The sequence below is a fragment of the Ceratotherium simum genome, chromosome 16 (assembly GCF_057802395.1).
Source record: "Ceratotherium simum simum isolate JZ-2026a chromosome 16, ASM5780239v1, whole genome shotgun sequence".
Taxonomy (NCBI): Eukaryota; Metazoa; Chordata; class Mammalia; order Perissodactyla; family Rhinocerotidae; genus Ceratotherium; species Ceratotherium simum.
Window position 1 is genome coordinate 2818006 of NC_141915.1, and position 27773 is coordinate 2845778.

At 47.4% G+C, this 27773-nt stretch overlaps 1 protein-coding gene across 2 annotated transcripts; it reads right to left on the reverse strand.

Moving 5' to 3' along the window:
• Positions 1-443: 443 nt before the first annotated feature.
• ADORA2B (adenosine A2b receptor) lies at positions 444-27398 on the reverse strand. 2 transcript variants are annotated; one of them, XM_087440366.1, is made up of 4 exons: positions 26997-27126; positions 24076-24230; positions 2957-2995; positions 444-1898 (listed from the first exon to the last, which is right to left on the reverse strand). In XM_087440366.1, the coding sequence occupies exons 2-4, from the start codon at positions 24171-24173 to the stop codon at positions 1229-1231; spliced, it is 807 nt and encodes a 268-aa protein (XP_087296492.1). In that variant the 5' UTR covers positions 24174-24230; positions 26997-27126; the 3' UTR covers positions 444-1228. The 2 variants fall into 2 exon arrangements, with proteins under 2 accessions (XP_087296492.1, XP_004433083.1); XM_004433026.3 differs by lacking the exons at positions 2957-2995; positions 24076-24230 and having other exon boundaries at positions 26997-27398.
• Between the last annotated feature and the right edge of the window lie 375 nt (positions 27399-27773).

The following is a 27773-nucleotide window of genomic DNA, read 5'->3' on the forward strand; positions in this document are numbered from 1 at the left end:
TTGGTGCGCACCTGGGATCCGAACCTGGGCCGCCAGCAGCAGAGCGCGCGCACTTAACCTCCAAGCCATGGGGCCGGCCCTAAACTTATTTTTTTAAGCAGTCTTCAGGATAAAGAATAGAAGGTAGATGCAGGAGCCAGCCTCGTGGCCTACTGGTTAAGTTCGGCGTGCTCCGCTTTGGCAGCCTGGGTTCACAGGTTCGGATCTTGGGCGCGGATCTATACCAATCATCAGTCATGCTGTGGCGGCAACCCACATATAAAATAGAGGAATCTACTGGGGCTTTGGGGGAACAAATAAATAAATTAAAAATTTAAAAATAAATAAAATAGAGGAAGACTGGCACAGATGTTAGCTCAGGGCTAAACTTTCTCAGCAAAAAAAAAAAAAAAAGAAGAAGGTAGATGCAGTTCTGTATGACAAGCCAATGCAACATCCCAAGCTTGTTGTTTTTTAAGTTTTATTTTTATTTCACTTATATACATAACACAATTATATAATTTTACTTAATAAAATTTTCACACTTTGGGTTCCAGCAACTTGACCAAACTTGAACATGGGAGAGAAGTAAAATTCACTACCTAGTTCTAGAAGGAGGACATGGAATCTGGCAGAGGAGGGATCCCATTTCTTCAGTTTCTTCGTCGAAAGTAGTTTGTTGTATATGGAAAAGAATGTTACCAAAATTGTTATCTGATGATATTCTACTTAAGGATTTATGAGATTCCCCTAAGTTATTTCTGTAAATTAACATGGCAGTTTCTAGAATGAAGAATTATACTTTTAATTTTCCTGGTCACCTTCCTAGGAACAAGTATATATTTTTAGTATGTCCAACTTTTATTTTTCCATTGCCTCTAAGTTAAATATTTGTATTATAATAGTTCACAGTGTTTCACAGCAAAATAGTTTCAGTCATTTTCTACCATGAAAGAGGCCGACTCCTAAAAAACAAAACTGTCTTTTACAATCCATTCAAGCTGTCAGCATCATACACATAGTAAGAGCAGCCAGACAGAACCATAAATAACATTTGTCAACCCTTGGAGCCTACTAATAACATATACATATTGACTAGATATGTGGTAACTCCAGGAAGTGCTCAAAAGAGGCAACCCATATGCTTGTGAGGTGTGGCTGTCTTTCACAATGAGAATCATCCAGTCATGTCCTGTCCCTTTGTTTATTGTGAATTTGTGCCTTCTCTTCGAAGAGGCCAGAGTCTAGGTCATAGGCCCACACTGAGAGCAGGCTGTGCCCCGACGTGCCCATTCCCACTCTTGAGGACATCATCTGTCTGGCAGAGAACATACCTGGAGATGATTTTGTGAAAGGTATAGCGGAAGTCTCGGTTCCGGTAGGCATAGACAATGGGATTGACAACTGAGTTGGCATGTGACAGGAGAATGGCTGTGTTCATTGCCCACTTGGGCTTTTCCTTACCCTGAGCTGGCTGAAAAAGAGTGACACAGTTGATGGCATGTACTGGTAGCCAGCACAGAGCAAAAATCCCAACGATCAAGGCCAGGGACTTGGCCGCATGGATTTCCCGCTGAAGGATGGTCCTTGAGTGGTCCATCAGCTCAGTGCGCTGAAGCTGCCTGCAGGCCACCATGAAGATCTTGATGTAGATCACCAGCATTATGAGCAGTGGGGGCAGGACACACCCAAAGAAATTGAAGTATACCATGTAGCTCATGGGGACCACATTCTCAAAAAGACACTTCACAAGGCAGCAGCTTTCATTGGTGGTTCCATCCCAGGGCTCTGTGCAGTTGTTGGTGGCACTGTCTTTACTATTCCACCCCAGGAACGGGGTCAGTCCAATGCCAAAGGCAAGGACCCATAGGACAGCAATGACTCCTCTCGCTCGGGTCCCGGTGACCAAACTCTTATACCTGGTCAAAAGAACATCATATGTTATCGTCAGTTTACAGTAGTCTGCAACCAGGGTCTGAGACCCCCCACCTCTGCTTTTGTTCCATGGCCTTTACCCTTAACAACCTCTAAGGTTCACCCTCAAAGGGCACCATGACCTTTTACCCTCCACACTAAAGACATGCACACAGGTATGAACAGCTTTGCTCTAAAAGTTCAATAAGATTTTTGTTCTCAGTAACTCACTTCTGTTTAGTGACAAGTCATAGTCAATAAGGACAAGTGGAGAAGTCTCAAAGGGTGGTTTCTAATTACCCAGGTACTGACCTTTGAGTCTAGGTCTTCTATAAGGCACTGTTCTAGGTGGTTGAGATACACCAGTGAACAGAACACACAAAGATTCTTGCTTTTAAGGGACTTAATTGTAGTAGGAGGAGACAGATAATAAACAACAAACATAAGTTAGTAAATTATATGATATGTTAGAAGGAGATATGTGCAGTACAAAAAAAGAAAAAGCAGAGTAAGGAAGATCAGGACTGGCAGGGACTGTAGATTTACAGACGTCAGTCAGGGGAGGTTTCATTGATAAGGTGACACTTGAACAAAAGCCTGAGGAGGTGAGGACTAGAGCTCTCTGGAGTCAGGCGGCACTACATGGTGGCTCTGGGCAAGAATCCTCGGGTCTCCCACAGATACACAAGAGGTTTGCCTCATACTGTGGGAAGAATCATCCCTGAATACCTCTATAAACTGGAGAGCAAGAGTTCTGGCAACATCCCTGTCTTTGCTGGCAGCAAAGTTGTTAAAAATTGGGAAATAACTTAGCAAATATTAAACAAATTTTTTTTAGTAATTTTAAACTATTAAATCTTACTTAAAATCACTAGAAATCATTATATACATTTTAGACATTTTGCTGTAAATTAGTCCACATATAGTTTTATAGCAAAGCTGTAAACTTGACTATTAATAACTGGTCCATAATATGTATTCAATGTAATGTATGGAGTAAATGAAATAAAATCTTTCCTTAACCTCTGGGAGGAAAATTGAGAAATAATTTGATACACATTACCTTAAGACTTGTCTATGGAAAGTGTCCAATTTCCTTTGCCTGCAGAATAAAGCCCATACTTCTCAGCACGGCCCACAGAGCCCTCCAGCCCTCAGCCCCACATACCCAGTGCCTACCATTCTCAACCAATAGCTCCCTCCTGGCTCATGCTGCTCTCAAGATTGGACAGAATACCTGTTCCTGTTTCAAGGCTCACCCCCTTTCCTGATCACCGCTCAGGCAGAGGTGGCCACTCCCACTTCCTGGCCCCATACACACATCAGTCGTAGAGCTTGTTGATCTGTTACATGTGTTTTCCCCTCAACTAGAATGTCAACCTCTTAAAGACTGGGACCTTATTCTTTGTACCCATATCCCTGGGACCTAGCACAGTGCCTGGCACATAGTAGGTTTTTAATAATATGGCCATTATGAATACATTCCTTATTTGTTATCTGATTTGTTATTAAACTGCTTTAAAACAAGATTCTACTTATTAGGAATACATGATGCTGTGGCCTGGACAGGCAAGAGAACTGGTAGTTTGCTGAGGAAGTTAAGTGAGATCTTGCCTTTTAATTGACAGTGATCCCTGATCTTTTCTGCTCCCTACGAAGGCAGCTCTCAGCAATAGGCAGCTCAGTTGTAGGGCCTTTACTGTAGATGACCTGCTGGGCTCAGTGGCTCAATGAATTTTTTTCGGCCAATAAATCCATCAATTTCCAAACCCTTTCTGCTTCCCTCCTCATTCAGGAATGTAAAGCCATTCCTTAAAAAAATGCTATTCCTGGCCATTGCCTTGCTGGAGATGCGAAGAATGCAATTAGTCCCTGCAAGATAACAAGGCAGCCTCCTAAAGGGCAAGCACTTAGAATCACAGGACTTTAGATCCATGAGGCAACCTCCTCATCAGCCCTCCCCTTATTCCTGTTTTTCACAGGAGTCAACTGTATTGAATTGAGTACAGTTGAATACAGGCCAGCCCTGAGGGATGAATTATATTTAGGGGAAGCAAATTCTCTTGTCAGTAATGGTCTGGGGTGGATAGGTGAGGTGGTTTTGGCCAGTGAGACAAAGGGAAGTCTGCTAGGGTACTTCCAGGAAAGAGTTTACTTCTTGATAAAAGGAGAAAGACCCATGAGGAGAGCTCTTCCCCATGTCCATCCCTTTCTGCTTTTGATGCTCTTATGGGAGGCTTTGATGTCTAGAGCTGCTACAGCCATCTTGTGACCATGAGGGACAAGCCTGAAGACAAAGCGAATGGCAGAGCAGAAGAAAGGAAAGCCCAGGTTCTTGATAACAACTTTGAACCACTACACCAGCCCTGGAACCATCATGGCTCCATATTCTAGTTCAAGAGATAATTAAATGTCTTGATTGCTTAAAGCCACTGTTACCTATAGCTAAAAGTATACTCATACCAACTGGAAGGGACTTTTATCTCTTCTAGTCCAACCTCTCTTATTTTACAAATGAGGAAACAGAAATACAAAGTCTTTGAGTAACAAAGGCAACATACAAACCAAAGACCAAAGCTAAGTTGGAACTCTCAGGCCTGTGTTCCTTGCATCCCATTATGCTGCTTCTGATTTTACTTGACTTTTTTTTTAAGCAATATTAGACATGGAGTACTCTGTACACGGAGGGATCATAGTGGATAGCTTCCCACTAGAGTTCAAAACAACAACTGGAATCCACCCACATCTGAACTTAAAACTGCTGGATCCTGCACATGTGAAAAACTAATTTCATGCTAAATTGTCTTAGATAAGGAAAAGCAGCTGATTCCATCAGAGGAGCAGCTGGTAGCAGCTTTCTCTGTGAATCCCCCTCAGTCTTTCTTCCCTATTGGTTCATTATTTCATTCAGAGTTCTTCCTTTGTACCATGCACTCTACTAGGCACTGGAAACATAATCACAGCCCTCACAGGCTGTAAAGCTAATGAAAGAGACAGAAAATAAGTAAACACACAAACGTGTAATTACACATCAAAATGAGTTTGGCCAAACCAAAATGAATAGGATGCAGGTAAGAGAAAAACAGGAAGACCTTGGACTTAGGCTGTCAGGGAAGGCCTCCTAAGCAGAGCTAAAGGTTAAGAAGGAGTAGAAAATTTGAAAAGTAGAAGAGCATTCCAGGCAGAGAGAACAGAATGTGTAAGGCTTCAGACAAGAAAGGATTTTACTTTCCTAAAGAAGCAAAAGGAAATGTGAATGAACCTAAAATGAGGTGCAGGGGCCAGCTTGTAGGCCCCGGGAAGGAATCTGGATTTTGATATTCAAAGTGCAGTGGGAAAATACTGAAGGCTTTTAAGCAGGGGAATGACACTGATTTATATTTTAAAAAGCTCGTAGTATGGAGACTGAATTTTAGGGGAGCAAGAAGAAAAGCAGATCAGTTAGGAAACTATTTCGGTGGTTAAATCAAGAGAAAACATTGACTTGGAGCAGGGTGATAGCAAAGATGGTACAAATAAATATATACTTTCAAGTTAGAACCAGCAGGTCGTGAAGATGAATTGGATGTAGGAAAATGAAGAACCAAGGATGATTCCTAGGGTTTTTCCCTCTCATGTATTAATATTTAATTAATTAATATTGAAACAGTATTAAAGGGAAGAGTGGGTGGCAAGGAGATTAAGATCAAGAGAATAGTGGATGTTAGTATCCTGATGGAAATGATAGTAGAGAGAAGATGCAGAAAAATGGCAAGGTTATTGAAGAAGCTAAGAATCTGAGGAGGTTGGAGGATGTGGAATCCAGGGCTCCTCTGGAGGGACAGTTCTCCACTGTGACAGAAGGAAGAAGGAGAACAGGGCAAATGAAGGAAAGGTGAGGGTTGGGTGGTGAGAAGATAGGGCAGCATCCCCTTTGAGAGCTGCTGTTACCTCAGACAAGCGTGAAGAAAGGCATCACCTGAGGGAGAGAAGGCTAGGATGCTTGAGTTGTCTCAGGGAGTAGAAAAGGGAGCTTGCTAGAAAAATGTAGTGGGATGGCCTCTGTGGTTTTGAGGGTGGTACGGCTTTTGTTGTTGACAAGGTGCAGACCCTGGGAGTGGAGGCTGAGGAAGAGTGCAAGACTGAGGAGATGAAAGAACTGAGACCAGGGTGCAGAACACTCAAGCTGGGCGAGTGGTGCAGTTGACAAGAATGAGGACAGCAGTAGGGGAAGTGCAGCAAGGAGCGGGAGGGGCAGTGTTTTTGGACAACGAGAACTTCAATGGTTCAGGTCTTCTGCAAGAGAGAAGGGGATACTACTCTGGGAAGGAGTGGAGAGAACCAAGAGAAAGAGCTCTAGCCCAAGTCCCCACCTAAGGTCCAGGGTGTAAGCAGCAATAAGGGAAGCAGTGTTGAGGGGGGCAGGGGGCAGGTCTTGGTCAAGGCCAGGTGGTGGAGGGAACGTTCAGAGAAGAGGTTGAGAACAGGGATTTGGTGATATCCCAGAGAGCACAGTGCTTGGAAAGGTGAGGTGGGATTTTGGGTCCACTTAGCCCAGGGGATACATAGAGCATTGTGGGGTTGAAAATTATAGTCACATGCCACATAACATTGTGCTCAACAATAGACCACATATACAACAGTGGTCCCATAAGATTAGTACCATATAGCCTAGGTATAGCCTAGCCGATATCTAGGTTTCTGTAAGTATACTCTATGGTGTTTGCACAACGATGAAATTGCCTAACGACGCATTTCTCAGAACATCTCGCCATTGTCAAGCAATGCATGACTGTAATTGAATTATTTTCTGATGACCTGAAAATACTTGGCTAAAGCTGAAATATCCAACCTCCGTCTCTATTTTTATCTTTAATATGCCAATGGTACTTGAAACTTTAAAATAAGGGGGAAAAAGTTCATCATCCATTTCTTTGTCTAAAACAAGATCCCCTTTCTAATTTCCTCCTAACTGGCAGATAGTGCCCATTCTAGCAGCCTTCAGATCACATGACCAAACACCAAATTTTAGAGACACAGGCCTGCAGACTCGCTTCCCTAGCTGTACAAACATCAGTAACACAGAGCCTCCACTGCCTAAGCACCCAGTCTGGGAGACACTAAGCTACGTAGCTTACACGTCTCACTCAAACCATGCCTCTTGAGGTCAGAGCTGCTATTTCCAGTTTACAGATGTGAAAACTGAGGCTCAGGTTAAATTATTTGCCTGCTGCCCCTCAATTGCAGTCAGGACACAAACCCAATCTAATCTGACTCCAGTTTTGCCAAAAGCAGTCATTTTCCTGCTCAGGAACCTACAACTCTTCTCACAAATCCAGGCTCCCCCCTCTGCCTAGTTACCCAGCCATGGGTCAGCTGTTTCACTTTCTTCCCCAGACACATTTGCCCTTGCCAAAGCTGCTTGCTGGTTCCAGGGAGCCCCCTCTATGGAGCCAGCCACGTGGGAATTGAAGACTGGAGGAAGAGGCCTTTGCTCCCCTCTTGGTAGGCAGTCCTTTAAAGGAATCAGAGAACTTTCTTTATTCTGTTGGAGGACACAGCCAGGCCCACAGGAGAAGTGTGGGCTCCAAAGACAGAAGCACTTTTAGCACTGGAGCTCCAGCTCCATATTGGTACAACAGTCAGTATCCACGAGACCCATGCCTGGACCCAGGCATGGTGTAGGAGACAGCGATGCTCTAGAAAGCAGACAGCTGTCCCTGCACTGAGCAGGATGCTGGAAGGGATGACCCCTGGGGTCTCTGGCATCTCATGAAGGCTCTGGTAACCTCCTGCCATGTCCTCTCATCTCCCACTTCCAGCTGTACCTCTGTCCGTTCCCTGAATACCTGTCTGCCTCCCTGGCCCTACCCCTTGCTTGTGGACTGCACGCCTTCTCTCTGTGGCTCTCAGAACATCCCCATGTGTGTGTGTGTGTCCCCAAAGCATTCCTGATGAAAGGCAGGGGCCGTGTCCTTTCCTACATCTGCTCCTATGCCAGTCACTGCTCTGCTGTGGAGGGCATCGAGCACAGCAGTAAGGCTAAGGAAGCCAGGCGTCTGCCCCAAGTGTAGGAGAAGTAAATGAAAGGCAATGTAGAAATGAATAAAGAAAACTTAGGCAGCTTTATTATTCAAAACAAGCAGGAACAATTCCAGCCCACACAAAAGGAGTGTTCTGGGCAAGTCCACACTCTGGGAAGTGGCTATGCCCCACTGCTGTTCACAGAGTTGGTCTGTGATCCACCCATTCCCCATGTAAGGGGCTCATTAGCTAAGGAGATTGATAGAATAAGTCACATGGAGGGAATCAACAAAAGGGAACAGTGTGAACACTGAGGTTATGTAATGAAAGAGGGAATCACCAAATGCTGCATAACAAGTGCTGGCCTATTTCTGGGGCAAGGTCTCCTCCTCCTCTGGCTCTGCAGCCTTCAGCTCAGTCCAGGCTGCTTTCTCCGCCTTAGAAATCAGAATTCCCAGTTCTCAGGGTGCTCTTAGTTTAGCAGATCCCCAAGGGCAGCTACCCTGGGGAGTGATATTGAGCCTGGCCAGTCCAGCCAGGGACTGGATAGAGTCTGAGCTCTGGCATCAGAATAATGGAGATAATAGTGGCTGCAGAACCCCCTTCCATGCTTCTGCTGGGGTTTTTAACACAGCTATAATGTGTACAAAGCACTTTATAAATGCAAATTGCTAAGTAAATGCACATGGAATTCTGTCACTGCTTCTTAAAATTGTTTATTGTCTGTGTAGAGACTTTCTTTATGTTCTGTCTAGCTTACAAGTTTCATTCCTCTGTAATACAAACATTTCTGCTATAAAACAATTATACATTCTTAGAAAACATCATATTCTCAGAAATTGCACTTGAGTAATAACAGGACTTATATGAAAATGGGGTTAGGACAGACCACTCAAAACCTACAAAATTTTGTAACTAGAGCACTAAAAAAATAAGTTGGACCACCCAGACAGGCAGTTCAGCAGAGCTAGAGGCTGTCACAGTGAATGTTAAAAATGCACCAAAAAAGTCTAATGGAAATCCTGGCAAAACTTTAATTAGAACAAGGCTGATAGGTGCCAAGACAATGCAGATGAAAGAGGAGTTCTGAGCTAGGGGACTGTTATTAAGTGGGGCACGAGGGCAACATGGCCTGCCACAGCTGAGACCAACAGGCTGGGATGTGGCTTTTTGAGGGAGGAAGCCCAGGTAAAGGCGCTGGTTTTTTTCCTCCTTGTTCCTGGGGGCCCAAAGGGGCTCCTGCTGCACAGCAGTCAAACTGAGGGTTTTTTCCCTTCCTGCTGAAGACTGTAATGCTACTCCCACTATTCCAGCTCCTTTTGCCTGGGCAAAATCATAGATGAACCAAAGCAGTGTCTATATTGTACCAACATCCTTCCCCTATTTACCTATCACATGTGCACTAGTTCACATTACAGAAATTCACATGGAAGCAGACCCGTTTGTACTGAAATACACCACTGTGCTCCCATGGTACCCCATGATTCCCATAGCACCTCTCCCACCAACCTCCCACAAAACTACATTTTCTGTCGCCTTGCACTCAACTGTGCACTCTTTAATGGCAGAGTCTGTCTTCTTGTATCCAAAACACCTTACACTGGGCCTGGCAAGCAAATGTTGGATAAAAGCCTGAATTTATAAGACAGGAACAGAACTTTGGGTTCTTAATTACATACACACCTTTAGCACTCACTTGGTAGCTCTAAACAAAACAAGGCATGGAGTACGTGAATGTGTCTTGAGTTTCAGCTTATAGTTCACAAGACATTGTATAAGAGAGAATTTTTTATGCTGAATATTTGCTTCCCATTTTTCAGATTTCTCATGGAACCAAACAGGGTTTTTAAAAAGTTGTCATGGACAGAAGAAGAAATAGAAAATTGAATAGCACAGAATAGCATTGAATAGATAATTGAAGAATACATAACCAAAAGCCTTTTCACAAAGAAAACAAGATCCAGATGACTTCACTAATGAATTCTATCAAACATTTAAGGAACAAATAAAGCCATTCTTATACAAAAAGGGTGGATACTGGGGGGCTGGCCCGGTGGCATAGCAGTTAAGTGTGCTTGCTCTGGTTCGGCGGCCCGGGGTTCACAGGTTCGGATCCCAAGCATGCACCAACGCACCGCTTATTAAGCCATGCTGTGGCGGTGTCACATATAAAGTAGAGGAAGATGGTCATGGATGTTAGCCCAGGGCCAGTCTTCCTCAGCAAAAAGAGGAGGATTGGCAACGGATATTAGCTCAGGGCTAGTCTTCCTCAAAAAAACAAACAAACAAAAAAAAGAGTGCATACTGTTTGGTTCTATTTATATGAAGTTTAGGTTTGGGAGTGGGAAGGTCTCTCGTTTACCATTCGTGGTAAATGTATTGAGGGCAATCTGCCTTGTCTCCAAAGTCTGAGATGTTCATAGCTCTAGCCTGCGGGGCAGTCTAAGGAAAGGACAGTGCCTGGCTACCCACTAGATAACAAGCTGTGGTCACCAGAGCTTATCTTCAGGCTAAGTTCTTCCGAGGAGGCCAGGACCCTCAGCTACTCTGACTCCTGAGGGGTTCTCATCTATTCCATCAAGTTCATACATTTCTGGGCCGGCCCTGTGGCTTAGCGGTTAAGTGCGCGCGCTCCGCTGCTGGCGGCCCGCGTTCGATCCCGGGCGCACACCGAAGCACCGCTTCTCCGGCCATGCTGAGGCCGTGTCCCACATACAGCAACTAGAAGGATGTGCAGCTATGACATACAACTATCTACTGGAGCTTTGGGGGAAAAAATTAAATAAATAAATTAATTAAAAAAAAAAAAAAAGTTCATACATTTCTGAATCCCAGTGGTAGACCTGGCTGAGGCCTGAGCTGAGCCCACTGCCACATGTAAAGGTAGTTGGAAGAGATGGCCTCTGTCCTTCATAGTCACCCAAAAACCATGGATGAGGAATGCAGGTAGCAGAAAAAAGTTGGCAGCACTCCCCACCGGCTTACTATGGCATGAAGAGGCAATCCAGAGTGGTCTGATCGTGATTCAACCCATTGAGATTGAGGGTGGGGGCCAGGACCAGGGCTCCCAGAGTTCAACTTCGAGACTGTTTTTTAGTGAGTCTCACATTTTGGTCTCATATTTTGCCTGGGACCTGGAGACAGCCCAAGGTTGCTGGGCTCCAGACTCTGATCTCCACGTGAAATAAGAGCTCCTGAGAGAAAGGGCCACTGCCTGAAACCAGACCAGAGAAAGATACCTTGTCCTCTCCTCCAAAAAATACCCTCCCATGGCTGGGGTTAAAACACATTGCCTCAGATATAACATTAATTGTCAAAACATATACACAAACAACCAGTTAGAAGAAGACATCAGGAGGCACATATTGGTATATCCCATTAGTGGTGATGTTAACTTTGATCACTTGGTTATCATGGTGTCTGCCACATTTCTCCACTGTAACTATTTTTCGCCTTGTAATTAGTAGGTATCTTGTGGTAGATACTTTGAGACTTTGTAAATATCTTGCTCCTCATCAAACTTTCACCAATGAGTTTTAGCACCTATTGATGATTCTTGCCTGAACCAGTTGTTAGTATGATAGTTGCCAAATGGTGATTTGCTTAACCTGGTCATTCCTACTCATTAATTAGATGGCATGCTACTGTAAGCAATTCTTCCAACTCATTATTTAAAAAAAAAATCTAGTCTGTTCATTGAGAGGGCCTAGAAGAAATGATGCTCCAGTAGCAATGGGCACACCTACCCAAATCTTGATTTCTAAATACCATTCTCCACTGACAGGAAACAGGGCTCGTTGGAGAAATGGCTGATTCCAAAGCTAGACAATACAGTATGAGCCTGAAAAACCTTTCTGTGCCAGAAAGTAAGGAAGTGCTCAAAAAATTGATGGGAACACTCAAACAGAAGTGAACCTGAATGGGCTCCCATTGGCCAAATTTGGACATCAAAATGAACAAGAGGAATGGATTACAACACACTGAATGAAAATAAAATTCCATAAGTCGATACGGATATCAAAAAAAAATAATTTAAGGAAGAGCAGCGAAAAGGTAAACCTCTTCTTTACAGAAGAATGCCACCTGATGAAGGTGGAAGGAATGAGAAAAAAGAAAATTACCATTTTATATGGCAATAACTGATTTAGGCAAGAAACATCAATGGAGAAAACATACCTTTACAATGACAAGTCCTGGCAGACACAGCCGTAACCAACTGATCAGATTTAACGTACCAACAGTGGGATAGATTCATATTGCATGCCTTCTTATGTGATGGCCTAAAATGGACACAACGTCATGTAGAGAGTATTCCCACCAAAAATGTTTAATCTGACTCTAACCATAAGGAAACAACCAAACTCAAATTAAGGAACATCCTGCAAAACAACCTGGACTCCTCAAAAATGTTAATGTCTTGAAAGAGCAGAAAAAAAAAAAAAAATTAAGGCTGAAGAACTATTTCAGATTAAAGAAAACTAAAGGGGGCCGGCCCTGTGGCTTGGTGGTTAAGTGCGTGCGCTGCGATGCTGGTGGCCCGGGTTCGGATCCCGGGTGCGCATCGAGGCACCACTTCTCCGTTCATCCTGAGGCCGAGTCCCACATACAGCAACTAGAAGGATGTGCAGCTACGACACACAACTATCCACTGGGGCTTTGGGGGGAAAAAATAAAATAAACAAAATCTTTAAAAAAAAAAATAAAAAAAATAAAGAAAACTAAAGGAACAAGCCAGGGTCTAATGGTTAAGATTCAGTGCTCTGAGCACCGCGGCCCGGGTTCCTGTCCTGGACAAGAACCACACTGCCTGTCTGTCAGTTGTCATACTGTGGCAGCTTCATGTTGCTGTGATGCTGAAAGCTATGCCACCAGTATTTCAAATACCAGTAGGGTCACCCATGGTGGACAGGTTTCAGCAGAGCTTCCAGACTAAGACAAACTAGGAAGAAGGATCTGGCCACGCACTTCTGAAAAAACTGGCCATGAAAAAACCCTCTGAATAGCAGCAGAGCATTGTCTGAAATAGCGCCAGAAGGTGAGAGGATGGCGCAGAAAGATGGCACAGGGTTCCACTCTGCTGTACACAGGGCTGCTAGGAGTTAGAATCGACTCGATGGCACTAACAACAAAAAGGAACATGTTAAATGCATGCATGAGCTTTTACTGGAACCTGGATTAAAAAAAAAACTATAAAGAACATGATTGGGATAATTGGGGACATCTGACTATAGACTGTGCTGTATCAATATTAAAATTCCTGAGTATAATTGTGAGTATGTATGTGTATGAGACAGAGAAAGCAAATGTAGCAAAATATGAACAATTTGTACATTTAAATGAAAGGGTATATGGGAATTCATGGTATTAGTTTTGCAATTTGGAAGTTGTGCAAAAAAAATACATTACTTCAGAATGATTCATTCTGAAACCACAGACCAGTCAGATGGATACAAATATGTATGTGTGTGTGTATATATGTATATATTTTAATACCAGGGACTTTTAAAAATTACAAAACGAATGCAGTGTGTGTGTGTGCTTACATATGTATATATGTGTACACACACACATGCATATACTGCATTCGTTTTGTAATTTTTTAAAGTCCCTGCTATTGAAAAAACTAATGATTTCTGAAAACTTAGCTCCAAATTGAGGAGCTGTTGTAGCCCTCTGTAACAGTGCTAACTCTCCCTACTGAAATCTCCCTGTTGGTTTTGTGAGTTTTTCTCTGCCTCTTCAGTTTCTCCTACCTCTCCTTCTCAGTCTCCTTGGGGCTCTTCTTCCTCCACCCTCTATCCTGAGGACACCCTCCACGGGCTGCTCATATCTAGGCAACAGGCTCATCCATCCATATCAGGGCTAATCCCCCACAGTACACACATGCACGCCCCCTACACACAAAGACACGTGTGCGTGCATGTGCATATACACGCATACTGCCAATTCCTAAATATGTCACAAGCTAGTAACTGGACCAAGTAATGGAGATAATGAGGGAACAACATGAGCCCTGCTTATAATGGAGAAGGGAAGGCAACTTGAAACAAATTATAAATAATAAAGAAAATAGCTACAAGTATGCAGAGAGCTGCAAAGGAATCCTGGGTGCTTCCCAGAGAGAGTGTCATGAAAATTAGGAAGAGTCAGCAGATAAAGAACATTTCAGGCAGAGAGAATAACATGTGCAAAGGCCTGACCTCAGTAAGTTCCAGGAATTGAGGGAGGCCCTGAGAAGCCAGAACAGAGAAACAAAGGAGAGGGAGGAGGAGGAAGAGGTTGGAGGAGAAGGGACCAGAGCCAGTGAGAGAGTTGGGACCTTATCCTAAGGCACTGGGAGTATTAGGTAAAGGAAGGAGGTACAACCAGGTTTTCAATTTAGAAAATTTCTGTTATGTGAAGAATGGGCTAAAAGAGCAAGCATGGATGCAGAATGACCAGATAGGTGACTGGCATCCTGGAATAAGGCAGAGAAGTAAGGGATTGAAGGGAGGGTTTAAGAAGTGCAGCTGACAGAACCTGTTCTGTAATGTCTTTCAATAAAGCTTTATAGTTCTTTACATTTTAAAAAAAGCAAGATTTGGGGCCGGCCCGGTGGCATAGCAGTTAAGTGCGTGCACTCCACTTCGGTGGCCCGAGGGTTCGCAGGTTCGGATCCCAGGTGCGCACCGACACACCACTTGTCAAGCCATGCTGTGGCGGCGTCCCATATAAAGTGGAGGAAGAGGGGCATGGATGTTAGCCCAGGGCCAATCTTCCTCGCCAAAAAAGAGAAGGATTGGCATGGGATGTTAGCTCAGGGCTGATCTTCCTCACACAGAAAAATAATAATAATAATAAAATAAATAAATTTAAAAAAGCAGATTTGGCAGTGGTGTTGAAATCAGCATTGGAAACCAAGATGTCACATACAGAAAGATGCTTTGGGAAGTTTGTGGGTGGTAGGACTGGCGCAAAACAGTAAACCAAAGAAGGTGAGGCTGAGAGAAGTGAGAGGAGCTTGAATATGTCTCAAGAGCGAAGGGAAAGAGCCTGCAGATGGAGAGGCCGCCATACAGGAGGCTGGGAGTTATGAGTAGTGCTGGCCTCCCGCAAAACAGGAGGAACTGGGTCCGGAGCCAGGTGGAAGGACTGACCATCCCCAAACTCCCCGGCTTCCAAACTTAACCACCTACTACATTGCTCAACCTGCAGGCATCTTAAACATAACCTATGCAACGCTCTCTCAGAGCCCCCGTGTCTTTGGGATGGTGCCACCTAGCTGCCCAGAAATCTGAGAGTCATCCTGGACTCTTCCCTCCCTTACGCCCAATATCTGACCAAGTCAGCAAGTCCTCTTGAACCTGTCCCTTATGATCTCATCTTCCAGCCACAAGCACACCACTCAATATGTGGTGTCAATATAGATACACTTGCCAGTCACTCGGGCTGACTAGGCACTGCAGATTTCACACCTCTAAGTCCCACCCCGCCTAGGCCTGACCAGCCGTGTCTCTAGTCCTTGTTCACTGATTGTGGTTCCAGGGCCCGTCTTTGATTCTCAGGATTCTTTCCTGTCCTGGTTTTTTGGTTGGCTATGTGGCTTTACCTGTGGCCCCTCTGCTCCAAATTCTGCCAGACCCCTTGGCTGGCATCAGACATCAACCTTCCCTGGTGTAGAAGTTTGGGTTTTACATGTCTCAAATATTTCTAGATTCTGTCACCATCTCCATGGCCTCTGCCCTAGTCATGCATTCTTCCTTCTTACCTGGATGACAACTGGCTACCCTATATAATCTTGTCCCCTTCATCCATTCTCCTTGCTGTCCACCAGAGTGACTGTTTTATAATGCAAACCTGACCATCTCGAAATCCTGATTAAAATCCTACATTGGCCTTTCAGGTCCCACCTAATTATCACTTCTCAGAAAATCACATTTAAATGACAGTAGAGAAACACAAAAGGAAATAAATTCATAACCATCCCAAAAATAGAAGTGGAGGGTGACAAAACAGCAAACCAGCGATTTTGATGTGTTTCTAGAAACCAGAAGGCAGATAGGATCATGAGGATGGGGCACGGAGCCCTAAATCAGAAACAAGGACGGCAAAGACAAGAGGCTCTAGCCTAGCAGACAGCAGGTATCAGAATGGGATTTAGAAGAGGAACAGAAATCAGGGGAAAGACTGCCTTTGGACCAGCTTTGTGAGCTGCCTCACCCACCCAGTCATTGTCCCCCCATCTCCTATGGAGCTGGGCACTTATCCCCTTACCCTTCTACCCTCTCCCCAAACTGGAGCTTGAGACCTAGTGATGGAGGATGGGGTGGAACAAAGAGTTTTGATTGTATCACTCTATGCTACATGAAGGAATCTGAACCATGTGAGTCCAAAAAAGGTTTTTCAAAATAAGTTCAAAAATTATTAACCTTAAATCAAAAGTAAAAATATGAATGCTAAAATTTTTTTAAAAAATAGAAGAACTAGGGGGAAAAAAGAACTCTTCCAGAGAGAATGAAAAGCCAAAGTATTGGAAACTTACATTTAAGAGTACATTTAAGAGACAAAAGATCAGTCAAGGAGGGGAAGTATCCATATATCTATTAAGAATCCCAGAAGGAAAGAATAGAGTAAATGGAGATTGGAAACAAATCAAAAAAATATTCTTTTTTAAAATTTCAGAGCTGAAGACAAACCTGTCCTCAGATTGGAAAGGTTCACTTAGAAGTGAACCTTTCCCCAGTAAAGGAGAAAAGCTGAAAGTCAATATTTAGACCCAACCTTGTGAAATATCAGAACACCAAGCAAAAGCAAATGATTCCAAAGGCTTCCAGAGAGGAAAATACAAGTTACAAATAAGAATCACATACACATCAGACTTCTTGAGCAACACTGGGTGTTAGAGCAGTGCCTTCAAACTTCTGAACTGTATCCAGTCAAACTACCAATCATGTGTGAGAAGTAACATCTTTGGCAAAGAACCCAGAAAGTTTATCTCCCGTGTCTTGAAAAAGTTACCTAAGGATGTGTATAAAAACAAACAAATATGGAATCCCAGAAAGAGGAAAGAAAACATGGAATGCAAGAAATGGTTGAACAACTCCAAGAGTACGATGAAGGAAGTCACAACACGACAGTTGTGCAGCACACTTAGAAGGCATGTTAGGACATTCAGCAATGACGATGATGAAGAAGCTGGATCATCAGAAGGGTAAGGGAAGCCATGGTCTTCCTTTAAGTTTCTTTTAATTTCCAGCTGGGAAATTCATGATCCAAACATGAAGCAGACTTAAAATGTGGCATAATTTTGAGCAATGGATAGCACCTAAAAATAGAATCCATCTGACCTGCTCATAAGAACTATCTCCTTGAGAAGCATGGGTTTAGTGACAGGAGTGCACTTTCTACTCCAGTCATACTACTCCATTCTGGGGTAAGAAATATACAGGTAAAAAATTTTATAATGCTATTTATTGGTTTCCAATTTTCAGAAACTCTACAAAGTTCAAGAAACTTTATTATGTTACAGAATAGAATGTAAATGGTATTAACCTTGACAATGTGAAAGTAATGGTATTATATAACATTATATATGTTCAATACATAATTTTTGTAGGAAAAAAACACAAGAAACAGTGGTTGCCTCTGATAGGCGAATTGGGAAACCAGAGATCAGAGATGGTTGGCTTACTTTCCACAGTTTACCCTTTTATACAGTTTCAATTTCTTTACAATAGCAAGAATTACCTTTTTGAAAGTAAAACCTCTATTAGGCAATGTGCTGAAAGTAATGGTACAGTTGATAGCAGGAGGTGAGAGACCTGGAAGGGATGGTGGCAGTATATTCTTCCTCATTTTTGACAGTTAACAGATCTTGCCTACAATTGATGGAATTAGAAATAAGGCTGAAATATGATCCACAGAAAAAAATCAAAATATAACAAAAATTTGAAGGAGCAGGGTAGGAAAGAGGGCTTGTGTGAGCCACAGTCCTCCTGTTACATGGTAGAGAGTCAACAGATTTGGTTTGAAGATGGCAGCACAAACCCAGGTGTCGCCAATGAGGTTGGAGTGACCCTTGGAAGAAATACCAACAGAAACGGTCCAGGAGGGCTGCCCCAGTGATGGGGGGCGAGGGAGGGGAGACTTTCGCTTTCCCTTGTGTACCCGTCTGTACTTTTTTTTTTTTTTAAAGATTTTATTTATTCATTTTTTTCCCCCCAAAGCCCCAGTAGATAGTTGTATGTCATAGGTTCACATCCTTCTAGTTGCTGTACGTGGGACTCGGCCTCGCGTTGGACGAAGAAGTGGTGCCTCGGGGCGCGCCCGGGATCCGAACCCGGGCTGCCAGCATCAGAGCGCGCGCACTTAACTGCTAAGCCACGGAGCCGGCCCCCGTCTGTACTTTTGAATGTTTACTTCTGTGCATACTAGTCAATTTCTAACTCAAAAAAAACAAAAGCCTCCTTCATTGGACTTAGCAGTGCCTTGAGGACAAAACCCAAACTCCTTAGCGAGCCTCCAGGCCCTCTTTGATCTGCCTGTTCTCCAAACCCCTCAACACACACACCTAAGGCTGAGAAGCCTGGACTGGAGGAGCTCTCCCCCTCTGCTCCTGCCCACATGCTCCACCTTAGCTCAAGATGCTCTTTCCTCCCATTCCTCCCCCACACAAAACTCCAAACCTAGAAATAGCACTCCTCCCTTCCCTCAGCCCAGACTGAGTTAGAAGGCCATCTGATAGTCTCTTTTCAACTTTAATTCTTTCAAAGAAGGTACATTTGCTATTTGCCATTAAGTTCCTGCTGCCAATGGCAGTGTCTCCAGCCTGTTAGCCTCAGAGATAAGAGCACAACCTGTTAATGCCCTTAGGGGAGAATAACCATGTCTAAGCCCCACTCCTGAAGGGCAGTCATGAATCTGAAGCATTAGGAGCGAGGAGGCGAGAAGAGATCCTCTACAGGTCCTTGTAGCTGTTAATCAAATTCTGTGACATTTCATGCACACTGACCAAGGTACCCCTTTCCACTTTCTCAGCCATATTACTATTTAGCTATAGTCTTCTTTGTCCCATGTAATATTTAAAAGGTCTCAATCACATGGGCCGGCCTCGTGGCTTAGCGGTTAAGTGCTCACACTCTGATGCTGGCGGCCCGGGTTCGGATCCCGGGCGCGCACCGTCGCACCACTTCTCCGGCCATGCTGAGGCCACGTCCCACATACAGCAACTAGAAGGATGTGCAACTATGGCATACAACTATCTACTGGGGCTTTGGGGGAAAAAAATAAAAAAATAAAAGGTCTCAATCACAATTTGCTAGCGTCCTCATTCATCCACTGCCAGAAGGGACGACTCATCAAGGGGGTGTTTTTGTGTTTTTGGATGACCACGGTGCTTGGAGCCTTTCCCTTCAGCTGTTCACATGCTGGTTAAGGGCTCTTGGGAAGACAGGCTCACCCAGTCCCAGCTTCTGTGTGACCCTGGGCTAATCATAACTCTGTGAGCCTTGGTTTTCTCATCTGTGAAGTGGGGAAGGTAATAGTATCTGCCCCATGAGGTTGTCATAAAGATTAAATGCGATTAGGCATGTAAGATGCCAGGCATACAGAAAAGGCTACAAAAGAGTGGCTGCTGTTCACAATATTAAAAATTCTGATGTCCGGAGTAGCTGAGGACATAATTCCTCATACTTGTCCCTGCAGCATACATCCATGCTGTGATTACAAGCTGACAGATCAAAAGAAGGAGATACAGAGACTGGGTCCCACAGAGTAACTGATCCTGCCAGTGCCCAGCAGGGAGGGCCCCACGAGGCCAGAGACCCCATGCACAGTCACAGAGAAAGTAGCACATCATCTGTCAGGTGAAAATGTTAATTTTTGTCCCTTTACACACAGAGGTTCTCCAGATGATCAGGCAACCACCTGTGCTTTTCAGAATTCTGTGGAAACGCTGCTGATACTGCTGAGATGCAAAGCCAGACACTATTTCCCTGCCATTGCTGCACTAGGGCAGGCTTGCCACCCCTCCAGGCACACAGAGCAGTACAGGCTGCAGCCTGATCTGCAGAGGAGCTCCTTGTCACATGGGGCTCCCACTGCCTTCTGGGTGCAGCTCCAGGCCACAGTCCCAGAGCAGGCTCAAGGTGGCCAGGCAGATCCTCCTTCCCTCACCCTTCAGGGGAAACCCTGTGCTCCCATCCACGACGCTGAGTGCTCACAGGCTCCACTTCCTTGCAGGAAGACAAGTTTCTCCTCCCTAACGTGCAGCTCTCAGGTGCTCCTGGATGACCATCCAACTGGTTGGACTCTACCCCCAGCGAGAGGAGGACCTCTAGGTATCCTCCAGATTTGATTACCCCCGTTCCAACCTGGTTCTGAGACGGTTCTTGAGGGCCTAACTAATTAGAATAGACCAGACCTCAGCTTCAGCCTGGGCACATGTGTGCCCAGTGGGGAACTTACCTGCCCAGGAGCAAGCTCCTGGACAGGCTGGAGGTTCCCATTAGCCCTTATAGGCATGGGCTTGGACAGGAGCCAACTGCAGCACCTGCTGCTGGTTTAAAGTCATTGTTCCAGGCTAGGAGGTGGAGTTGAGAGGAGGGTATGCTAACAGAGGGTAGATAAAGGCAGTGTAGCACCGAAGTCTCTCTTCCCGGAGTCCCAGGTGACTTTTTCTCCAGTCCTCAGAGCCATCTTCCCTTCTGTAGGTAACAGGATGGCCCCAGGACTGTGCATAAGAGCCAGGACCTGCGGGCTGTGCCCCAAGGGTCTGCAGCCACTGTCCTCAGGCCAGCCCTCACCCACAGCACCTGCCAGCTTTCTGAGTGCCTCTCCACCCCATTCTCCCTCAGGTCTGTGAGACATCCTTTCAGAAGATGGTTTCCCCCTCTTTTCTTCATTAAAACTTATTGGACCATCTTTTTTATGACATCATTTCACCAGAGGGCTCTGCTCGTTACTGGTATCTGCCATCTTGGACCCTCCCTCCCTCCCATCTTTTTTGCATAGTCCCCCCAGGCATGACACACCCTAACACATACTCTTTTCACCCAGTCACTCATGTATTTATCCAAAATGTGGGTCCCTACTCCATGCCAGGCATCATGCTGAGTACTGGGTCCTGGTATATAAGGCCAAGCCCTTCCCCTCACAGAGTTCACGCTCTGGGTGGAAAGAGACTGTAACCAAGTAAAGACATAATTTAATGATAGAGTCAGTGATAAATCAATGCAGTGGCTGAGAGAAGCCTCTTCAGATGGCCTAAGTGAGGAGAGGCAGTGCAAAGACTGTGTTCAGGGAAAGAACGTGGGCCGGTGTAGCTGCACTGTGGTGAGCAAGGTAGGGAGGGATGCAAGATGGAGTGGGCAGAAGACAGATCATGCAGGGCCCTGAGGCCAGAGTGGGACATTTGGATTTTACTCTAGGTGCCACTGCACAGCTTTAAGCAGGGGAATGATGTGATCTGACTTAGTTTCAAATCATTCTCCTTGGCAGCTATGTGGATAATGGTTACAGGAGAGTAGGAGATGAGGTGGGGGGCTCCAGGTGGCCCAGCAGGAGCTGGTTGAGAGCTGCTGAGAGGACATGTGTGATGAGGTCCAAGAAGTGACCATCAGATTGGACCAAAGGGGGGCATTGCAGAGGTGACCTGAGAGGAGCAATTCAGTGACACTGTGGTGACAACGGAAGTGGAGGCAGTGACACTGGATGACTTGGAGACATTTACTGGGAGACAGGAATGAACCAGTAAGTGGAGGGGGTGTGTGGTTGAAGAGAGTTGATTTAAGCATATTCATATATTAATGGTAGTTTCCTGAGGCTACTGTAACAAAGTGTCCCAAACCTGGTGGCTTAAAATATTTATTCTCTCACAGTTCTGGAGGCCAGAAGCCTGAAATCAAGGTGTCAGCAGGGCCACACTCCCTCCAGAGGCTCTAGGGGAGAATCGGTTCCCTGCTTCTTCCAGCTTCTGGTGGCTGCCCCAGCATCCCGTGGCTGCAGCCGCATCAGTCCAGGCTCTGCCTCCATCTTCACACAGCCTTCTCCTTTCTCTCTGCATGTCTATTTTATAAGGATGTGATTGCATTTAGGGGCTACCAGGTAACCCAGGATAAGCTCCTTCTCTCAAGATCCATATAAGGTAATATTCATTCTTTTCCCATATAAGGTAATATTCACAGGTTCTGGGGATTAGAACATGGACATCTTTTTGGGAGGCCACCATTCAACCCACTACAATGGGAATGATCTGGAGGAGAAAGATAACACTGACGTGGAAGAAGGGAGAACCCAAGGAGGGGAGTCTTTGGGAAGGCTGGAGGGGTAGGACCCAGAGCTGAAAATCTTTTCTAGCTTTATTTCAAAACAACATTCAAGATGAATTTTATCATATGAGAATTACAGCTCAATTGAAAAAAAACAGGGCCGGCCCCGTGGCTTAGCGGTTAAGTGCGCGTGCTCTGCTGCTGGCGGCCCGGGTTCGGATCCCGGGCGCGCACCAACGCACTGCTTCTCCGGCCTCGCTTCTCCGGCCATGCTGAGGCCGTGTCCCACATACAGCAACTAGAAGGATGTGTAGCTATGACATACAACTATCTACTGGGGCTTTGGGGGGGAAAAAATAAATCAATAAAATCTTTAAAGAAAAAAAGTTTTGAAAAAACACTCAGAATCCCCTGCCAACTCCCACCCTATAGTTTAGTCAGCTAAAAGGAGCTAAGTGGAGGCCACATTTTCACCCAAGGCACAAAGTCTTGCTAAGAAGTCTTTAATACCTACCTCACAGACCAGACATGTGACACACCAAGAAAAAGCCTCCATGTGGCAAAGGGGGCAGGGAAGGTGACAGGGTCAGGGTCCATGGACAGGTCAAACAAACATACCCCCTTCCATTCTGTTGATTGATCAAGCCAACCAGACACTCTGTGGGAACCACGCTCCTTCAGCTTCACTGGGAAAACAGCTGGCCTTTGGCCTACTGGAGACTCAAGACCACAGTGCTGGGGAAACTGAGTCCAGGAGCAGGGTAGGGAAGGCCCCCAGACAGAGGTGAATCACATAGGTCCCCCCCCCCTCGGCTGGGGGTGTGGCATGAAGGGGAACAGGATTAGATTAGAGAGGAGGAAGTTTCCCACTGGAAACAGCCTGAGGGTGAAGTGAGAGCCAAGGAGCAGCTGTGCCCAGACACACTCTGGCCACTGGCACACTCCACCTCCCACAGCCAGGGAGCCTGCAGACCCGGCCCTGCTGTGTGCATCTGCCCCCCTCATCACTGCCCACTCCTGATGGCACCAGTCTGCCAGGGCCAACGTCAGAAACTGAGTGGAGTTGAACTAGAGGAAGTGGACTTGCTTCTGTTGTGGACACCCCTCACTCTGAAGGCCAAGGGCAGTACCTGATGTGAGCAGACACTCCTTTTCAAGTCCGGCCAAAGCTGTCATTTTTGTGCCTATCATCACCCCAGGGCTCCCCTTTCCTTCTGCACTGTAACCTTCCCCACGTTAGTAAACATCTTGGCAGCTGGGTGGCAGGTGGGAACTGCAGCCTCTGCGGCCTTGAGCTGTGCTCACAGCTGACCACACGGGCCTCACTCAGAGCCTTGGGGCACAAATGCCTTCCGAGCCCGCCGCACCACTGAACTGGATGGAACCAAGGGCAAGTCCAAGGACTGTTTTGCCCAGGTAAGAGGCATGCCTGGGCTTCTGGCCCTCATTCTTTGGACCTTACCTTCGTTATTGCTTGCCTTTGGAGGGGAGACACCTCCCAAACAGGACACTGCCAACTTTACTCCCACCTGCAGTTCCAGGACCCCAAGGAGGGCCTCAGAGCTAAGTCAGAGCTGGCCCCTGGCCCATGTCATTAAAGTGAAGGGGGGGCCTCAAGTCTCCCTGACTCCAGGAGGGTTCTCAAACTTTGGTGTGACCAGGAGTCCTTGGTTAAAGATATGATACTGGAATCCCACACATACCCCACCCCAGAAATTCTGACTCAGTAGTGTCCAGTGGGGCCTTATAATCTGCAGTTTAGCCTGCTTACAGGGAGCCATCTTCCTCAGAAGAAGGAAGTGCTAAACAGCTGAGGGAAGAAGGTGAGCCTCAGGCGCCAGCCCCCAGGAGGGCTCAGGAGCCGGGAGGACCAGTACACCTCTCCAGCCCACCAGGGTGGGGCTTGGTGCCGGGGCAGATCAGATGCCCATACCTTCCTGGGATGGGGAGATGGGGCTGCTTGCACACACCGCTTCCAGACCTCTGAACCTTGTGGGCAGGCCAGGAGGACAGAGGTGGGATAAACTTCATGGTGACTTTCCACAGAGCGTTCTTCCTTCCCTACTGCTACATCTCACCCTCCTGTCCCTAGCAAATGCAAAGGAGAAGTTAGAGGCCCGTGATTCACATTTCTTTCCCCTTAACACACCCACACCCATTTTTTTCAAGACCCCGCCCAGCACAAAACAGGACAAAAACTAACAGATTTAAACTTTTATGGAACTTCCTGCTCCATGGGGCACAGGAGATTCTTCCAGTAACTCCCATTGAGCTGGGGTCTCTTTGGACCTCTGCCACGGGCAAGCCCAAGGGGCTTATCTTAGATGGGCAACTCAGGCTGGGGCTTGTGACTGCCTGCTGGATGCAGACAGGCCAAAAGGCCATCAAGTAACCAACATGAGGACCAAAAGGCAGGAAAGGGACCCTTAAGAGAGAGAAGAGTGTGCCGTGCCACCCCAAGCCTCGGAAATCCCTGGGCTCTGTCACACCGGATGGGATGCCTGAGGCCTCCTGGTCAGACGCCAAGGGCAGCAGCATGTAGAAAGGCCTAGACACACAGATCAGGCTCACAGCCCCACCAAGCAGAAGGTTCCCCTTCCTGTTGGGAACCAGGACACAACCTACAGGGACCAGGCTCAACACGTCTACCTGCTAAAAAGGCTCCAGGAACATTCTCCCGGTCAATTCCCTCAAACACATTTCCCTTACAACCACCAATTTACTGCAGGAAGGTCTGCTTCCAGAAATGGCAGTACGTTTTCTGCCCACATCCCAAACACTGATGCCACACACAGCCCCACAAGATGGTCTGATGAAACAGTGGGAATGTGGTGCCAGCTCTGAGTCCAAGTCCTGGCTCCAACGCTCATTCCAGAGGCACCATCCTGAGCAAGATGCTAATCTCCCTGAGCCACCACCCCCTCATCTATAAGCCCCAGGTAACAGCACCTACCCTCTGGAGTTACTGCAAGGATTAGAGGACATAAATTGCCTCACAGAGTTAGCACATAGTCAGCACTCAATAAATTCCTTCCCTACTTTCCTACTCCTGTGACTCAGTTTCCTTGTCTCAGCTCCAAACCCAAAGAGATCCCAAGCTCACCCAACTCAGAAATGCCAAAGGGGTGACCAGCCCCATGGCTGAGTGGTTAAAGTTCTGTGCGCTCCGCCTCCGTGGCCCGGGTTCGCGGGTTGGGTTCCTGGGCGCGGACCTACTCCACTCACCACCCCTGCTGTGGCAGTGCCCCACATACAAACTGGAAGAAGACTGGCACAGATGTTAGCTCAGGGCAAATCTTCCTCAGCAAAAAAGAAGAAAGGCCCAAGGGGCCCAGGCACCAAAGATAGTAAATATTTTCAATAAGCCCTAAGGTTCCCTGATACTCCTGTTCTCAGCTCTCAACTTTGAATCTGTTCCTTAGCTACACCTGGGGCTCCACTCTGTTGCTGGCTTCCTCCATCGCTTGAATCCTACATTTTCTCACTGCAGGAGAAACAGAGAACCCATAAATTCTCCAGTATTCTGAAATCCTGGTGGCACTTTCCCAGCCTGCTGGGACAGGGCAGCGGAGAATAAACAAGTTACACAATGGCATGAGGCTCTAAGGCTGCTCTTCTAGGCGAACAGGGAAGCACTTTAACTCATTTTAAAAGTAAATGGAGGGGCTGGCCGGTGGCTTCGCAGTTAAGTGCGCGCACTCTGCTACTGGCAGCTGGGGTTCAGATCCCAGGGGCACACCAATGCACGGCTTGTCCGGCCATGCTGAGGCGGCATCCCACATACAGCAACTAGCAGGATGTCCAACTACGACATGCAACTATCTACTGGGGCTTTGGGGAGAAAAAGGGAAAAAAAAGAGGAGGATGAGCAATAGATGTTAGTTCAGGGCCGATCTTCCTTAGCAAAAAGAGGAAGATTGGCACAGATGTTAGCTCAGGGCTGATCTTCCTCAAAAAAAAAAAAAAAATTTAAATGGAGGAGCCAGCCCCCTGGCGCAGCGGTTACGGGCACGCGCTGCGCTTTGGCGGCCAGGGTTCGCGGGTTTGGATCCCTGCGGAGCACTGGCCAGACCGCTTGGCTTCGTCCCATATAAAGTAGAGGAAGATGGGCATGAATGTTAGCTCAGGGCTGATCATCCTCACTAACTAAATAAATGTAAATGGAGGTGATTTGAGTCACCATTAAGACTGCAGGGACCGTAGCGTCCCCCAACTTTAACTGGTACATCCCCCCCGGATCTGCCCAGCCCTCATTTTGCAGCAGGTACATTCTGAAGTTGGGTCGTGAGTAGTGTCCACTCTGACAATGCTAAGTCCCTGCATCCAAAGTTTGCCCTGGAACCTCTCCGGCCTCCCGGACCCCCAACACTCAGGGCCGCGTCTGGCCGCTGCTCTGGACCTCGGCCTCGCTCTAGGTGGGCTGCGGGTGAGAGGTGGGAGGAAACAGCTCTGCCGCAGAAGAGGAGATGCAATCACCAAATACCCTGCGCCCGGGCCTCCACCCGCCCGTCTGGGTGGCGCTTTCCCGTAGTTTCCACAGCGGGCGGGAGCCCGGGGACCTCCCTCCCCGGAACCTCTAGTGTTGTCCCCACGCAGGTCCCCTTAAAGAGACGCGCGCATCCGGGGGTGCAGAGGCCTCTCTGGGTGCCGGGAACCGAGAGGGAATGGCAGCCCGGGCGCACGTGTCTCTGGGGATGGCCGGAGTCCTTCAGGCTGGGGAACCGGAGCTCAGAGCGCCCCGCGCGCCTCAGCCTCGCCTGTCTGGGGTTCCTGAGGGCAGGAACCTGGCCTGGAGCGGGCGGTCATCGCGGGGCTGCAACAGGGCCCCGGGGTCGGGGACGCCGCGCGCCTCACCTGAGGGGGACGCGGACGGCCAGGTACCTGTCGACGGCCACGGCCAAGAGGCTGAAGATGGAACTCTGCGTGAGCACGAGCACGAAGCAGGCGAGGAAGAGGCAGCTGTGGAAGTCAGTGCAGAAGCCCAAGCTGATGGTGATGGCAAAGGGGATGGCGAACAGCCCCACGGCCACGTCCGCCGCCGCCAGGGACACTAGGAAGTAGTTGGTGGGCGTCTGCAGCGCGCTCGACTTGCCCACCGCGGCGCACACCAGCACGTTGCCCGCCACCGACAGCGCGGCGATTGCCAGCTCCAGCGCCACGTACAGCGCGTCCTGCACCTCCAGCGGCATGGCCGGGCCGGCCCGGCCACGGGCGTCGCCTACCCGGGCCGAACTGGGCGCGGAGCAGCCGCGTGAGCCCCGCGGGGCACGGCCGGAGCGCCCGGCCCGCGCGTCCGCCCGCCGCTTCTGACCCTCCAGCCTCGCGCGCTCCGGGTCCGGAATCAGGGGGTGCGGCCGCAGGGAGGCGGCGACGCCCATTGGCCGGCGCGCCCGACCGCCCCGGACCGGCGGAGCACCGCCCCCTCCCGAGCCGAGTCCGCGCCCGCGCGGGGCCCCCGGGCCTTGGCAGCGCAGGGTGGGGCGCGGGCGTCGGACCCCGAGGCGTCCTGTGCTGCCGATCCCTGACCGACTCATGTTCTCCAACTTTCCCCAGTGCTCCCACTCGGCGGGTGTGTCCCGAGCGGTCGCACTGTCTTCCCGCCAGGGCGCTGCGGCGCGCGGGGAGCCCGGG

Bases quoted from the DNA above. Each gene is read 5' to 3' on its own strand.
- ADORA2B (XM_004433026.3), bottom strand. From the start codon at position 27,331: ATGCCGCTGGAGGTGCAGGACGCGCTGTACGTGGCGCTGGAGCTGGCA. The intron at 1,899-26,996 runs GTGAGGCGCGCG...TCTTTTGACCAG, and splicing joins GCCGTCCGCGTCCCCCTCAG to GTATAAGAGTTTGGTCACCG.